The sequence below is a fragment of the Clupea harengus genome, chromosome 23 (assembly GCF_900700415.2).
Source record: "Clupea harengus chromosome 23, Ch_v2.0.2, whole genome shotgun sequence".
In the NCBI taxonomy this organism is placed as follows: Eukaryota; Metazoa; Chordata; class Actinopteri; order Clupeiformes; family Clupeidae; genus Clupea; species Clupea harengus.
In genome coordinates, this window is record NC_045174.1 from 9,692,275 (window position 1) to 9,709,970 (window position 17,696).

General features: G+C 40.1%; 2 protein-coding genes across 3 annotated transcripts; both read left to right on the forward strand.

Annotated features, from left to right (window-relative positions):
- The first annotated feature begins 642 nt into the window (after positions 1 to 642).
- Positions 643 to 7,453, forward strand: hoxb5b (homeobox B5b). The gene is made up of 2 exons (XM_012814553.3): positions 643 to 2,765; positions 3,324 to 7,453. Exons 1-2 carry the CDS (start codon positions 2,177 to 2,179, stop codon positions 3,569 to 3,571), a joined length of 837 nt encoding a protein of 278 aa, XP_012670007.1. The 5' UTR covers positions 643 to 2,176; the 3' UTR covers positions 3,572 to 7,453.
- A 968-nt stretch (positions 7,454 to 8,421) lies between these two features.
- On the forward strand, positions 8,422 to 17,611 carry LOC105888727 (homeobox protein Hox-B3a-like). 2 transcript variants are annotated; one of them, XM_031561215.1, is made up of 4 exons: positions 8,422 to 10,159; positions 13,447 to 14,135; positions 15,466 to 15,995; positions 16,432 to 17,611. In XM_031561215.1, exons 3-4 carry the CDS (start codon positions 15,560 to 15,562, stop codon positions 17,163 to 17,165), a joined length of 1,170 nt encoding a protein of 389 aa, XP_031417075.1. In that variant the 5' UTR covers positions 8,422 to 10,159; positions 13,447 to 14,135; positions 15,466 to 15,559; the 3' UTR covers positions 17,166 to 17,611. The 2 variants fall into 2 exon arrangements, with proteins under 2 accessions (XP_031417075.1, XP_031417074.1); XM_031561214.1 differs by having other exon boundaries at positions 13,447 to 13,493.
- Positions 17,612 to 17,696: the final 85 nt, after the last annotated feature.

Consider the following 17,696-nt stretch of genomic DNA (forward strand, 5'->3'; position numbering starts at 1 on the left):
CTCTGAACAGCAGATCATAATTTTGAGCATGTTATGGTCGTGAACCGAATTGTGGTTTAGCAAATAAACATCTCCAATGTTTAGGAAGAATTACTTAGGGTCTATCGCTAATCATAACTTAAATATTAAGGAAACAACTGTCCTTAACTGGACAATATTGTTGGCATCTTGAACAAACCATTGGATTATAGCTTGTATTCCACTTTTTATTTATTCTGAAAATGTTATTAACATTCGAATTTGTTCAATTGTGGATTATAGTCTGAGTATATGGAGCTTTGAACTGACATGTTAATGCATTATCATCAATACAGTCCATAAGGTTTGACCATATGTTTACATAAGGAGTATTATCTTTCTCCCGTCTTTGACAGGGCCCTCGGGTCACACTGGCCGCAGGGGTCGTCAGACGTACACGCGCTTTCAGACGCTGGAGCTGGAGAAGGAGTTTCATTTCAATCGGTATTTAACCCGTCGACGCAGAATCGAGATCTCTCACGCTCTCTGTCTAACGGAACGCCAGATTAAAATATGGTTCCAGAATCGTAGAATGAAGTGGAAAAAGGAAAATAAAGTGATTAACTCCACGAAACCCACCGAAGAGGAGGATGACGACCCGAAGAAGGAATAAAGATGAACTCATATTGATCATTCTAAAAGAATGAATTATTCCATAATTTAATTTACTATGTACGTGATGTGTCATAGGTAAAAATCGTATTACCAGTTTAAGAAAAGCTAGGCCTGTCTATCCAAGAAATACGACAAAGGCTATCACGAAAGAACAGTTACAACGCTAGAACATTTGGCTTTCTTGTAGAACTTGTCTTTTGGAATCCAGAGGTTCTCCTCTGCCTTGTGGAAACTACCTAAACTGCCAAGAGCTTATATTTTATTATTCTGGTTTTTTTTGTGTGTTAGTAGTTTTGTCAATAGCCTAGATATGTAAGGACAAAGTCACTAAATCAGCGTGTGCACATTTTGAACCTTGTCCCTCTTGCCAGTAAGGAGACCTAATGAATTATCTCCCGTGCTCTTCGTGAGATTACATTTTGCACCTGTATTTTAAATGTTTTGTACAATAATTATTTATTATTTTGTCATGTGTCCGTGTAGCTACATGTAACTTCGAAATAGCGTGGTCCTTGTCAGCAGTCATTTTTGCCAATAAAAAGATGTATTCATACCAAATAGTAATGTCTTTTCCTTGTGTGTGTTTGAGGGAAAACTAAAGAGAAACAAACCCCAAATAAAGTAAAAGAAGTCGCCCTTATGGCACAATGCATAATACATAAACATGCAGCTAAGGTATGGGATTTTTGTCATAAAATCATTTGGCATGTTTTTCGAGATAGTCGTCTGTGGATTTTCATCTTCAGAGATTGTGGTCTGAGGTGACTAGTTATATCTTAATAGAGTCGGTTACTGTTCAGTATCACGCAGTTTCTGACCAAATGGAGTCAAACTGATGCTCATAGCCTATCGGTGGTTAAAAAGTACTAGCGTATCTATTCTTTGTCTTTCTCTCTTATGAACCAGCTAACAAATCGTTTACAGTAAGACATCAGATTGTTGTGAATAGTGATAGTAATCGTGATTAATATTGACTAGCCTGTTTGCTTTTTATATTGTTTTTAGCTATAAGTTGTTATGGACAGGGAGTGGCTCCCATAGCTATGTGGTCGCTTCAGACCTACCAGTATCAGTCACGTTTATATTTATGACTATATAACGTGTTTAAAATCAGATCAGGGGTATAATTGTTTTAATAATAGCCTATTTTAATTTTATGGCGCACCGGTGCTGAGTAATAAAAACAACGCATAAAATCTGCAGGTATTTTCGAGGGGAAATGAACACTTCTTCCAGTAGGTGACGCTCTCCGCTAACATGGATCACGGCGCTCAGTGGGGAGGCTCCATTGAGTTGAACCTAACGATCATCATTTCGTCATCATTTGTAACCATAGAGCATGAATTACCTCTTGAAGTCATCAGAGAGAATTTACGACTGGTCAACAAAGGCACGTGATTCCTAAACGCACTCCCATATTTGGGCGCATACATGGCAAAAACGAAGTACAGTACATTGCTATAATTCATTATTACATCATAAATCGTACAGCACGGGATTATAACGACCAAGATCTACAAATCAAGAGCTTAAAAATAACCAAATGAGTTCTTATTTTCTAAACTCGTTCGCAGGGCGCTATCCAAATGGCTCCGACTATCAGTTGCTAAATTATGGGACTAACGGCGCTATGAACGGCGCTTCGTACAGGGACACCGCAACCATGCATTCGGGCTCCTTCGGTTATAACTACAATGGAATGGACCTAAGTGTAAATCGCTCAAACGACAATGGGCACTTCGGGGCTGCTGGAGATAATTCCCGTAGTTACCAGAACGCGGGCCCGGACACCCGGTACAGACCACCGAGCTGCTCGCTCGCTTCTCCAGATCCCCTACCTTGTGCCAACAACGAGACCCTGGATCTGAAGGGATCCTCTACACCGGTTGACCAGAGCACAGTCACAGTCAACAACCTAAAAAACAGCAGCAGTCTTACCAACAACAGTAGCACACAGTTTGCTGAAATCGAAGAGACCAGCGTGTCCTCCGAACCCGAGGAAAGCGCACACGCTGCCAACCCCACTCCTCGGACGCAGAAGCAAGAATCTATCGCCACATCAACTACAACACCCAGCGATGGACAAACGCCTCAAATATTTCCTTGGATGCGGAAACTGCACATTAACCATGGTATATATCTCTCTAAACAATGAAGCTTTGCTATTGATTTGTGTGTTAGTGTTTCTTAGGCGGTTATTGTTGCAAACGGTCCAGATTTATCGAGGGCGTAATAAATCACTGAAGGGTAGCCTACTTGTGAACTCGATGTAAAATGAAATTGAGTTAAGAAACCATGGAGTATACAGTAGCTTTTTAAAATTGATACTTCATGGGATATGAGAGGGAAAAGTAAAATAGTACAGCTGAAGTGTGTGACAGGCGTGAAAACAAAGAGAAAATTGGCATTTCGGAGGTTGGAGCAATGTAGAGACTGGAAGTAAGATCGTGAGGAAGATTCTCAAGAAAACTCATTCTCAAGAAAACTAGATATGTTCGAACGTAATGTATGTTTTCAGTCGACTAGACACTGTGTTGCTTCTCATATGGTGGGACAGTGCGTGTAGGGGCGCATTCATGAATTCGCTTTGTCCGCACAATACGGTCTAATAGCCATAACATTATATTTGTTGTCGGATTGTTAAGATGAATAACGCTGTCCTCACGTTGCTTGTTGTCCTTGCCATGTAGATATGACTGGACCTGATGGGAAACGGGCCCGAACCGCGTACACCCGCTACCAAACCCTCGAGCTGGAGAAAGAGTTCCATTTCAATAGGTATCTAACCCGAAGGAGGAGGATAGAGATAGCCCACGCATTGTGCCTGTCGGAGAGGCAAATTAAGATTTGGTTCCAGAATCGAAGGATGAAATGGAAGAAGGACAACAAATTGAAAAGCATGAGTCTTGCTACCGCCGGTAGCGCTTTTCAGAACTGACAGTCGTAATGTGGAGTTCAAATCCCCATGATCCCGCAGACTGCCCTGCACTCCTCGGCATGTTGTGATCATTAGACGACATACAATTTCCATGTGGTCCTGATGATGCACAAATAGTGTTGTCGTTAAGTATTCTCATCATAGCTCTTATGATTTAAAAATGAAGCCACAATAGCATAAATATTGTCATATATAGTGCAAATGTCATGTGCCAGGTTCATACGCTACTTTACGTGCAGTAAGCATGTCCTATATGTGAGACCTTATTTGTGTGTAACGTATTCACAGTTTATCAGTTGTACAGTGTACAGTCTTACATCTCATACTACTTTACCGCTAAAGAAATGAATGGAAATTTAAATTACTTCTATGGGCCGCTGCAAAGCTTACGTAGGAACTGCAGTGTATGATAGTCTCGATGTTTCTGTGATGTTCAATGCTTATATGCGCATATTATTCATTTCGTCAGACAGAAAACGCCGTATAGGTACAAGCTCTCTTTCCATTAAATACATTTGTGTGGTAAATATTTTGCAATGCAGTAATGACCTTGGCCAAATGTTTCCATTAAGGAATTAAATGTGTTTAAGAGTTTAATTGTGACCAGTATGTTATTTGTAGGCCTAGTGCGCAAAGTGAATGGTGAATATTTTGTGATGGCAAAAGTCATGTTTATAAGTCATTTTGGCGATAGGGTCTTTGTATTTGTATCTTAACCTTAGTAAAGCTAACTTAGTTAGGGAAAAATAAAGTGTCTTACAGTCATACAATTGTTGAACTTTTGATTCTTCTGCACCTTAGCGCTTTATGGACTGACCCCTAAAATGTACCATATGAAACATACCCTACCCAAGAGTTATAGAAACTGACCTTTTGGAGCCCTTGATTGTTTAAGTTTTACTTAACAATTTTACATGGAACTTTCTACGCGCCTATTTGACGTGAACAAAAAGATCCACAACAGGTAATCCAGTAGATACTGTCTTCCCGTTTTGTGTGTTTGAGTGTGTGTAAATTGTTAATTTGGCTGAATGTATGGATTTTTAACTCGTCTCAACTCATTATTGTCAAATGATATTGTATGTATTGTGGAGTCTTGCAAAATGTTGACAATAATGCATTCATGGAAATTCCTAGCAAAACCATATATACTAACAAAACAAACGTTAAACCTGTAGACTTACCTCAAAATGATCATTGTAAAAGATGAGTAGTTCTGTCTGTGTTTTTCTGACTATGTGTATATTTCCTAGTCATATTTACCTTGGCAAAACCACAAGGGTTGTAATGGTCTGTGGCTACATATTAGCCATCATAAATGTGTATGACATGCTTGTTACATTTACATGCCCGATGGATCAGGAATTCGCCCTGAAGTCCTCCATATACCCCTCAGTAGCTCTCCAAAGTCACGTGGGGTCCATAAAGTTAGTTTTATGGTTTTGGGGAGTTGACAATGTGCGACATAATTCACATTCTTGAATGTAAGCGACGGTTTAACTGCTTCGACGGGATTCTAAAAGGATGTAGACTGTGAACGTTTCAGTGTCCTTTTGGTCCCCTGTCTTGAGCAGTCGAGGAAGTAAAGCTTGGATATACAGACATTTCTGTGCGACACTTTAAGGTGCACACACAACAATATGGGACTGACAACTCGAAGTAAGTTTGCGTACTTTTGTCTGGTTTGGTTTGTCAGTTTGTTAATTTGCTATGTATGATTTACCAAGGTGGCGGAAGAGTATGCCAGGTAGCCTACATGTGTCCAATATTCCTTACTCAGTAGATGTCAGATTGCGAAAGAAATGTGTTTTCAAAAAATACAGATAAGTTGTTAAGTAGGCCTACATACATTGAAATAACTGACAACAGATTGCTATCAGATAGTACCTGCTATTGCCTCTACCTCTGTGTTGTGGTAATGTAATAGTCATGCACTTGTGTGATATCTGTGTTTTGTTTTTCCGTAATTGCTATCCTTTCCCCTCCCAAATGAATGGCAAACCTGGATGTAGCCATTTCAGAATCAAACACACGGAGTCTTTGGTAAAGGCGCGTATAATAACTCCATTTAGCCACTTTGCAAGTCCATATTAATTTTCTTACAGTGCAGGAAATTGGGTGGGGCCTCATTCAGGGTGTGCCTGGTGCATTTGTTGTCGTTAACCATAGGCTGATCCAAGTCACCATTCCTGTGATACATAACCACAGGCTACCAACTTTCAATCTGACCTTTTTGACTTGATTGTGTATGACAGTCCGCGTAGTGCACGTTGTTTTTTCTAAATATAAGTTGTAATTGTACCCATTTATGAGATATGATATTGAAAGTCACAGTCTTTCAGTGACGTCTAACCTACCCACCAGCACTATCAAGCCAGGGTGGTCTCACTTAATTGCTTGCACCGAGCTTGCGTCATGCCTTGTTTAGTAAACAGATGCAAATTTGAGAACATTGATGCATAGAAGAACACGACCATTCAGATGATATATTAAACTATGCCGTGAACACTGTAACCCAGGTTATAATTACAACAGTTTTTTTAAATGAAAAGACATGTTCTGCCTCTAGTTTGTGTTCTAAAGGACCTAAATCAACATGTAGCGCAAACAACACCAAAAAGAGGCACATATTGCAAATACGCGGTGGAAACACTTCCACAATTCATACCTATTAAAGTGCCATTTTACCAGTATAATGTGTTTTGCATATTGATAGGGGTAATCTGTGCGCGGAGCTCATCAATTATTCATAGGAGCGGGATCAGCGCGAGGTCAGGAGACGGGCGCAGAGCACATGCCAGCTCAGCGCAGCCGTGGCACCTCGCAACACTGCTCACATAACGAAACCGAGACCAAGACGAGGAGGGAAGAGAGCTGGGTTCAGCTTCTCTCTGATGTCTTACGCTAGATTTCGAATGGTTAGTATCTTAACTTGTAGAAACTATTACTTTTCAGTTATTATTTAATTATTCCAGAGGTTCCTCTATGGCTCAGCGAGTGACTGCACGAAATGAGGCCCAAAGCAAGGAGGACATTTAAGTATAGGCTGCTTTTTATATATCTTTACTGAAATGCAGAAATCTCAACCCACTTCTACTTCCGAATTATTTATTAGTTCTTTATTCACTTTTCCTGAAGCTTACGTGTGTAATATAAGCATAATAAGTAGGGCAACAGTAATACATTGGATTTACAATTTAATTTAGTTATTAGTATCTCTGTTTTAAACGGACAACGTATTTTTGCCATGACTTTAAACTTACAAATTTCCGTAGGCTGTTGAAAAATGTTATCATTCACATTTGAATTCTCATTCTGCGTTTTGCATGCTATACATTCAGATATACATGTATACAGTCCAGACACACATTTTCCCTCCTCAAGTTCACAAAAGCCCGATTCATTCTAATGTACAACTATGGACGGATGATTCAGACTGTGGCAAGCGTGCGCTCAATTATTTTCGGCAATAGATGAGCATTTTCATACATTTCTTTGTCCTTGTAGTTGAACGCATAGATAACTGGAGTGACTAAAGCATTGCAGTCTAGTTTGACAGTTCCTACAGCGCCAGGTCTGAAAGAATGATGCAACGCTATGCGTCGCCAGCAGAGCCCGCCTCAGACCAACTTCATCCCTGCCGTCTTTGCCTTCTACTGTCTAGTCATTACAGCGGTTATAACGGACTAGTTTGCATTAACTATTTGAGTAAATAAAATATTAGAATACCTTTACTAATACTGTGGCTTTGTTGAGGTAAATAATAAAATGACTTGGACTTTGGCATGTGATGGGGTGCACAAACCTTTTCTCGATTGCGCTGGACGGTGTGTTGGCATCTCCGAAGAGATAACAAAAATGTTTAATTTCTCTACAATTCGCCAGCTTTTGAGGAGACACAAGTGACATTTTTTTGTTAAAGTCAATATTTCGCTCATAGTTTGTCTATTTGGTATTGTGATTCGCGCTCTCTCGCCTAGTCGAGTTCATTTGGAGGTCACTGAATTTAGATGTCATTGTGAAATTGTCGGCTGCTTGGCAAATGATGGCAAACAATAGGCCTACCATATCTGAAAAAGGTGAAGTGGCAGAGAATTGAATATTAATTTAGTTCATTTTGGGTTTGAAATGTGTATGTTTAAAATTGATTATTTAATAAACGTATACGAAACATTAAAATCAACTGCATTATATTCCAATAGAATTGTTGGCGGCCTGATGCTCATGTCGTCTTTGTGATGCCTTGGTTCTGTTGCTTACTCAGTCACCAACTATCGAAACAGCAGGCACTGTATTTCAGAAGTTGTTAAGAGGACCAGCAAGGGGTGAATCGGAGGTCACGCATAGCATTGCCCACGTTTTCATCCAGCCGAGTGGCTTCAACAAGGGGCCCATATTCACGTATATTGCTCAAAATAACATACATGGAAATAGTCAGATATGCTCAATGCACATCCTAGTACGTGTGCCTTTTCAATATATTTGGGTGTGAATAAAGGTTCGGCCAATAGTTTTCAGATGTGTTGTTACAACCCTACAAGGACTCAAGGCAGGTCAAGCAACATATATGACATGTCAAAACGGTGATGATAAATAAAATGATTCGAGGACAGGGACAGCAAGGAGAGGGAAATGAACCCTGGTCGTGAAGGCCCAGTGAGTGTATCTCTGGTGTCAGAAACCTGCCACGTCAAAATCACAAAAGCAGCAATTGTTCGAAGGATGTTTTGAAAACAAGGTCCCTGGAGATATCAGTCATCTATATATACCCTGTAGATCCGAATTTGTGTGAGTCATTAACCAATCGCAAATTCGTGTCTTGGGGAGTATGTAGTTGATACAAACGCGGCGCAGATTGAACTGCAAAACCTTTTGTGACCTTAAATTACTTACTTTGTATTGACCTGTCATTTGGCTGAGTAGGAGATCTAAAATACCTCTACGCAATTCATATTCTGAGTTATTTTCTTGACCGGGAAGAACTAATGTTACTGACACGATGCTACTGGCTTACTGGTTTTTTTTACAGAAGAATTTCGAACTTTGTCACGCCCCACCGAACTGCACAACACAGGGAAGCATGTCTGAGGTGGGATGGGTCATGGTCCAGTGATGCAGCAAGGAGCAGAATAACAAGCTACACCAGCTGGTTGAATCTTTGAAGAAGACAGTGTAAAAGTTGCATTCCGCGATTTTAATCCAATACACTTTTGGTTAAATTCAGCGAATTGTGGACTGCATCTGGAAGTTCTGACTACATAAGAGATGGCAATGGTGCATGGCACTAGTTGGATTCCTGCATAGAACAAGCAATAACTCATATCTCGCCCAATGTCAGTGACACCCACCATGGGGTTGTGCCAACATCTCTCATAGTTATTTTCGCTGAGTAGGCCTAGACTATTTGTCGACACGATTTGGTTGTCGTGGTATGATGGCTCTGAACGGTTCAATTGTGAATGGTCCCTTTTAGGTGTCAGTGAAAACTGCAGCTAACTTTAAGCTAGACTTGGAAATATTAAAAATATTCGAATTGAGAGTAGAGGTTTAATGGACTTGGATTTACTTTCTACCTCACCTCCATCACGGGGATCAAAAGCTTGGAGGCACGTTACAGTGAAATCGTACTCTGGAAGTAACCTCGACACCAAGTGCTATCTTTTGAGCAGCGTCAGGATCATCTGAGGAACATTTGTGAAGTTTGTGGTTTGAAACCGATCCTGCCCTGCGTGTGTCCTGTTTATTTGCAAAGATGTGGAGGGGGAATCATAGAGGCATCAGAATCATGCTCATACTGTTTTAACAGTTTCACAAATTAAAGAGCACAAAGGCGACGAAGGCCTCTGTACAACTGGCGTTCCATTGCAACTACATATTGGCTCTGTTAGGCCATATACAAGCACTTTATAAGCAGTTTGAGTCTCGATGTGTTATAGTAATGGCAGTTCATTACACAAACACGACTTTCTCCCCCAACCACAATTGATTTAGGTTGTTGTCAAATAGCCCCTGTAAATCACGCAGTTTTAATGGCCAATGATTTATGACTGGAGGTGAAGGATGATCCCTGACTAATATGCTTCGTAATTGTGATATGATCACATTTGCCCTTTAGTCTACAGTAGGCCTACTTTTCTCTCATTTAAATAATTAATTATTTTCCATAATTCCATCCTGTGAAAGGCATGTCGAACACAGATAATTTGTGCCAAGATTCAGTACGCAAAATCGTATGTGTTGTAGGCCTATGTCTTAAAACTTTATAATGATAAAAGGGATGAGTTTTATATACCGATATTGTTCGACTGCGTGGAACTCTAGGAGAGAGTGGAATGCCGACAAGTCCGGTCGATGTTTGAGGCAAGTTTTAGCAACAAGGAGTGCATTATGCAGAAAATCATTAATCACTCCGATTCATTAAAATTCTTCTGTTCTATTGTCATGCAGCAACAGATGTGGACGGACACTCTGGCTACGAGAGTGAGGAATCATGCAAGATAGGCTACTTCGTTTTTTCCTCCATATTCTTCAAGCCATATTCCTGGATAACATGAATCACCCCAGGGAAGACGAGTTGTCAGCACAAAGGTAATACTTTTGTAAAGTTATTTTACGAAGGCACTCCACTTTAAAATACCAGTGATAGAAGAATTGTACAAGTTTTCCTGATAAGATTATTATGGTGCGAAGCCTACGCACAGCCTACACCCAACATTTTTCACTTTTAAATGACTTTTCAAATCGTGGTTTGTGACAGTAGCATCAAAACGATTTGCGTTAAAACGAGTCGAGAGCGACGAAGTGTCATAGAGCTCGTAGACCCTGTAAGTAAATAAGCAACCATTTTGAACGGATGTTGTGTTTGTAAGATTATACATAAAAAACTGTACGAGTCATTTTCACCAGGTCCCAGTGTCTAACTTCAATACGTCTGTGTTGTTTGGATGGTCTTGCTCATCTGTAAAGACTGAACTGAATTGTTAGGTCTGTTGTGTCATATTTTTCATTAAATGTAGCATATTAGATGCAATGCCCTGCTCTAAGAATTGTCTGAATCATATGCTACGTGTAACTATACTTAATTAAACATGGCATTAGTCATTATCTCTCTTTGTTAAATTAAATGGTGGGTCCAAAATAATAGATTTAATTATATTCTTGTTTGTTTTGTCTATCTGAATGGACATCAAAGCAACTCCTTTTTTTGATAAAATTGCTTAAAATACATTTTAAACATTAACTGTATAGTTTAATGTTTGTAGTCTACTAACGTTAGGGCCCTATGTGTGAGTCAGTGATGTGGCATTTGTTTTTTTTTTCACTGCTGGCAAAGCGAAAGCCCCTCCATCCCCCGTGCGATCACGTGTTTCATTAAATAATTGATGCAGAGGTTGCAGAATAGATATGTAGGCTATTCGTTAAGAAATTCTCCGACCCGGTTTCCTGTCTCTGGCGGGCTATTATGACCGTCTCTTTCGGAGACAAAAAAATCGAGGCAAAGCTTAGCAAAACGAACGAAGAAAGGGACACAGGCAAGGTTGTAATAAACCTGCGGGAGAACCACCGCACACACTAGACAAACCACTGTAAGTATACTCTTCGCCTTGCAAATGAATTATCACTGTCAGAGTTAATGTAATAATTCAACCATTTTGCACTGTTGCCCGTAGGGCTTGCGTGTATAAAACATTTAAAAAAGGTAGTTAATATACTACTTAACGGGCACTAGTGTTTTTAGAAGTGGCGGTATATTGCATTTAGTAGCTTGTCCTCGTGATTTATAGTGATATGTGAACTGCGGTCTGCAGCTATGTGAAGCTGCTGCCATTAGGTGTTGGTGAGGGAGGCATGTTGTTTATGGCCGGAGGCGTGAGAAGTCATTTTTCAAGCGTTCAGCGCCACTTTTTTATGCCACTTTTGCATTTTTGTTGTCAGTCGCGAATAAAGTAGCCCACGAGTAAAAGTAATCTTGTGTGATCGTAATTTCCTAAGGGCTAAGTGATAAGTTATTATGTCTTGTTGACGAGCATTCTTTTTTCATCTTAGACTTTACATCAAGGTTGAAACCATGGCTTATCTTTTAAGATTCCTATAGTTAGTAATCAATGATTCCGATTCCTTGTGGCTACAAACAGATTCAAACAGATTGACCAGTAAAGACATGCGCTCTGTATTTGGGTTCAGAAACTAATTGGAGATACACAATAAGATTCACTGGCATTGTTCTTTGTTGGAAAATGTGATGCTCTTCTGCAGAAGTTTTTTTTAAATGTATTATTATTTATTTTTAAATACACCCATTTTAGTTATTGCATGTGTACAACAGCACCTACATGTAACTGATTAGCTTACTGAAGAAGGCGAAATGTAACAAGAATTTTACTGTGGTTATTTGTGCACATCAGTTAGTGCAACAACATTGCGTTTAAAATTAAAAGGAATAAGTGAAATTGTGTTTGATCTTAAATCACTTCTTGAAATACAAAATGACACGCCTGATACAGAATGATACAGAACACGATTACTGTTATTATGACGGTTGGACATTATAAGACTGTTATTATTTCGTATACTTAAAAATGAATTGCTGATAACAGTAACATGATCGTGATGTAGGCTATTACTTGCAAAGCCATTTGAATCAACACCGATAGCTTAAATATTACCTACTTAATTAAAAATGAACTTCTCTCCAAAATTAAAGGAGGGGGTAGAACGCCTTTACATGCATCAGGATAAACATGAGAGATCAAAGCCCTGCAAACCAATTGAGCAATTGATTCAAAACAAGGCAACGCACAGCGGCACCCTTTCATCTCAGTCCCTAATGATTGAAGTATCACGCACGGATACCCAAAAGCAGATGGGAAAACACCTTACATCTGTGGTGTTATATGTTAACCTTACGTGGGTGTAGGCCCATTTCGAAAAACAGGTTGAGTAGCCTGTCCTGCATGGATGGCACTTTAAGTGAAATCTGATAGAGTTGTGCCGACCTTAAAGAACACGTCGTGGTGTTGCCCTCATACCTGCACCTACAGCTACACCTAACCTACCAATAATGGTAGGTTTGTGACCTACCACTGTGCCATGGAGGGCCTGTTCTTCTGTGGACACGTGATATTTCTCTCCATGACAAAAATTGCCCTGTGAACATGTGATGTCAAATACATGGCCAATGATACGACAGATAAGTGCGATGACTTCTTGGTATGGAGGCCTAGATTCGCTGAATGGTTAAACTAGGCATAGCTTTCCTGTATCTTTGGACTTGGTTCATAACGTCAATTCTAGTTGGCTTTCAGCATCCACATAGTGGTTGATTTTCGTCTGATTCACGGCACAATTAAGTATCGATTGCTTACGCTGAGATTTTTAGTACTGTCAGCCCTTTTACCAGTTACACTCCTCAGCTCTTTCATAGAAAGCTGACCTGTCTCTAGTCGAAGTGGTTCGGAAAGGCTCCTTTTGCCAACGTCAGATCATGCTCGTTGTTCATTGGTTGTTCGACTTCAGTTGGTTGTGGCTGGACATTGTGCCTCATCATCTATTCATGGGTGAACAAATCTGCGTGTGCACAAATTTGTCAATAAACACTTTGACATTTAGGATTTAATGACATGGTCTTTCAGGCCAAAGACATATCCTGTCCACTGACCTAATTGTTATGTCACATTATTGGTCATGTAAATCATGGAGGAACAACAAATCTTAGTTGCAATATTTCCTCCTACAGGCGTGAATCTTTTTTGAGGCGGCAGTAGTCCACAAGAAGAAATTTACTTTAAATTATAATTATGTTTACCGTATGTTATTGACTGCCATTGTCTCTTACAGAATAATGATTTTCGTTCCTTTGTGATCTCTTACTATAGGTTCTTCATACCAAGGAGACGATTTGGTCTGGAGGTCTTCAAAGTTGGTAAGTACACAAGTCAGATTGCAGACTTTCGTAGTAGCCTACTCATCCAGATGATATAATTATATATTGTGGGATAGAGGTAGGGCGTGTAAGGAAAAAATCTATTTGGCTTCTGCACCTCAAAACTTCCTTGACAGTGATGGATTGACGAAGAATTGCAAAACAGTGTTCTAAATGCCTGCTATTGGACAACGTCGCACTTAATAAGCAGCCCCTCGTTTTTTCTTCTGATAGACTGTGGCTATGTAGGACATTAAGATGAGGGGGAGAAAATCCCGCCTGTGAAAGTAAGTCGTTAGACTGGTAAAATATCTTTATAAAAGACTATCAGTGAAATCTGCGTCTGTCGACCACGAAGATTTCACCCAGGCTGCTAAGATGCTAACGCAGTGTCCGTGGCCATAGACACTCGAAGGATTAATTAATTCAGCTGCAAGAAGGCATGGGCTGTTTTATTTTATTTTGCGAAATATGAGAGAGCTTTTGTTCGCACGTTGTTGCTAGAAAATTGGAAAGCAAGATAACAATAACCCTTGATTTTTGTTTCAACGAGTGGAAGCGAGCTATCGCTTATTGATTGCTGGAAGCTTAGGTGTGAAATGCATCTGGCATTCACAGGCGCTGTACAGTTGAAGCTGTAAGGTAAGTTGGACTAAAACAGGCTCAGTTTATGTATCGTGATTTATCACTGTATGACTTAAGGTTCAACGTGAGTTCTCCAAGCCTGCTCCGTCGACCACACAATGACGTGTAGTCTAATTTTAAGCACAATCGGTCATCTGCTCCCCTCTGATGTGACTGCTTGACGCACACAATAGCCTTCTTTGCACAAGCGCTATGGTATAGCATGCTTGGTCAATATGTATACCTCTTTTTATATTTTGGCCTAATATTTTCTGCAATGAATCAGGAAACATGCATCGTTTTTGTCGTTGTGTTAAACACATTGTACCCTGTGTTTGTATCATTGTTGTAAAGTCTTTGGGAGGAGATTATACTGGCAACATTTGTTCTTGATTAATATTTCGAATGCCTTTGTCCACACAGTGCAGGAGAGATAGAATATCATGTTCGTGTTATTGGAAAGTGTAAGAGTAGAATAGGCCTACATGTAATGCAATATTATTCAATATCATTAACTTATTTAACAGTAGTCATTTAACAATGTTCAATAGACATGTGATGTAAGTCTGGGAGCATTTGTATCTGAAATCTGAAATAAAGGTAACTGAAATATAACATTTGTAAAGGACTGCCTTTTCGAAGAAGCGTCAAATTATTGTAATTTATTCTGGGTTCCCGACAGTGTTATGTCTTTGTGTAATTTATTCGGTGTAAAGTTTTGGAGATTTGATACTGGTGTAGGCTAAGTAATCCTTGCACGCCTTCTGTGTTGACCATTGGTCTTGAACATCACTTTAGGCGTTTCACAAACTGATTTTTACACAAGATAAAAATAATAATGTCCTAAATTGATTACATACCATATTTGAAAAGCAAATAGGCTGCCGCAATTTTCAGAACAGTTCTATAAAACTTAATAGTCCTGAACATTTTCATGATTTTGATAATTACCCAGAATTATTTTTAAAGGGTTGTTGCTATCCAGAAGAAATATTCAGCCCCGTGTATGAATAGAAGTGAAAGTCTCGACTGTTGTGTGTTGTACGCAAACAAGCTGAGGCCAGGGAATTGTGAAAAGAAGCAGCCATTTATTTGTAAAAATGTAGGGTTTAACCTTAAATCAATGTGTTAAATCTAATTAAATATATATGCAGACTTTATACTGAAAATCGGGACAAAACTGTTGGGTCTGTTTGGTGGCGCTGAGTTGGAAGATCACTGGGTTTTGGTATATGTGGTTGCATCTGCTTGCCTTCCAAGAAAGGCGCCATTCATGTCAGGAGGCTTTTCAGTGGTGAAGATGGATTTATGTCTGCTTTCTCATTCTGTGGTTCTTCTAACCTTTCAGGTCATCCTCCAAGAGGCCTTTCGAGCGGAGCTATCACGTGACTTCTGGTGCCGATGTGTCCTCAGAGGGTCTAGTCGTCCGGGCCCCTTAGCTGATGAAAACATCTCTGGAGATGCAGGAAACAGCACTCGCTGTCGACTCCTCGGGTTTTGAAGCTTACCCACTTCAGGGATTTGGCTTTGATGACGTGCCTCCTGGTCTGCAAGTCTCAGCGCAGTCGGAGAGACCCGCTTGCTCATTGCAGTGTTTTGATAACTGCACCCCTTACCAACGCAGGGAATCTGGTCTGCAGAATACGGGCTGCTTAAGCGCATGCCCACCAAATGGACTTCCTCAAAGCTCTGCCATTTCGACCCACAGTTCCGGCAGCTCCTTGCTACAATCTGGGGTCGAAGAGGAAAGAAATAAGATCTCGTCCTCCATTCATAACAACAACTCCACTGGCAGCAAACAAATCTTTCCTTGGATGAAAGATTCAAGGCACAATTCGAAAGTAAAGCGCAGCCCCCCTAGCGCGCATGCAGTTAACGGTGCGTGTAGTCATGTGACTTATGATTTATTGCGGTTAATGACCGTAAGCACATTAGAGGATCAGTAGCATTGGTTTGCATAAGTAAACGCTATCATTATAAATTAATGATACCAGGAGTCCACTTTGTTTCGAACATTAATAGGGCTGAAATATGTTTGGGTTTTGGGTGGTTTCTGTAGCCAGTGTAGCATAACAGGTGTGTCCTATACTCTGGTGAATTGAGGCTCGACCAGACATGTTTTCCTGCTTGGGATGCTAATGTAATAATTCTAAGCATCTGGAGCCCCTCTCCTTCCCCTCTGTTTTCAAACTGTTTGAGACCAGACCTATGCCCAGACAGACTAGAGGCTTTTATTAAAAGTTATTTCATAAACACGCCTTCAATTTATCATTGTTATTAATAATAATGCTCTGCCATTTTATCTCCTATTTAGAGGAAAGTGGGAACGGCAGGAAAAGCCCTGCGGCTCCCTCGGCTTCGAAAAGGGCTCGCACTGCCTACACGAGTGCTCAACTCGTCGAGCTGGAGAAAGAGTTCCACTTCAACCGTTACCTGTGCCGCCCACGGCGAGTCGAGATGGCCAACCTGCTCAACATTAGCGAGAGGCAGATTAAGATCTGGTTCCAGAACCGAAGGATGAAATATAAAAAAGACGAAAAGTTTAAAGGGATTTCTATGTCGTCATCTTCAGAATCTTCTCCCAGCGGAAGCCCCACTCTCTACTCGCGAACAGGCTTTATTAATTCTCTTTCCTCAACTGGTCAAAGTGAAGATACGTTTCTGGCATCCTTTAACAAATCTCAATGCGGTGCGTATGGTATGCACTCCACATACTCACAGACCCCGAATTCTTGCCCCTCCCCACAAAAATACTTCAATTCGATTCAGTATGACCATCTCGACCCATCTAGTCGCATTTATATAGCACCCGCTGTTCAGGGAAGTCCTGGGTTTGTGGGAGGGAGCTGTGAAAGTCCAGCACCTGTGTACAGATTAAATCACCTGTCACAGATTGAGTGTCACGACCTCGATAGCTCCGTGCAAGTGCCAGCGAGCCCACAATACGAACTGTGCGAATCAGATGTGCCCTACACACAGCAAACACGATACTCACCTCACCATTCTCAGGACAGACTTCTTCAAGATGATAGATTAACACATTTGTAGTAATATTTGGGATTGTCATTATGTTAGACAATATTTTCACAATTAAACAATGTACAGTTGACACTACTATCAGTGGTCTCTTCAGGGGTAAAATGAAGCATGCACAGGTTTACCAATGCTGATAATTCTGAACTGACAATAAGCTAGGTTTATGATATTATTCATATAGTTTTAATACTGTCGTCATGTGGTGCATTTGCAGTAAATAAAATGTATTTAAATGTTTATTTATTTATGTTAATTTTACTTGAATTTCAATTGTATTTATTACAACTACAAAGGTTTAGTTTCGATGTAGGCTTGCCATCCCAAATATTCTGAAAAGTGCAACCCAAATGGTCCAATGTTAAAGGAACGTTTTGTGTAGAATTAGACGATATTTGTCTGCACGGAATGTGTGTTTTCAGATAGATTCTTGAATAAAAGTCGTCTGTTTTTTTGTCAAATTGAAGTGTCCTTATATACTGTGTAGGCCTACATGATTTATATACATTAGTGACATTATTACACAGATAATATTAAAATGCTTCT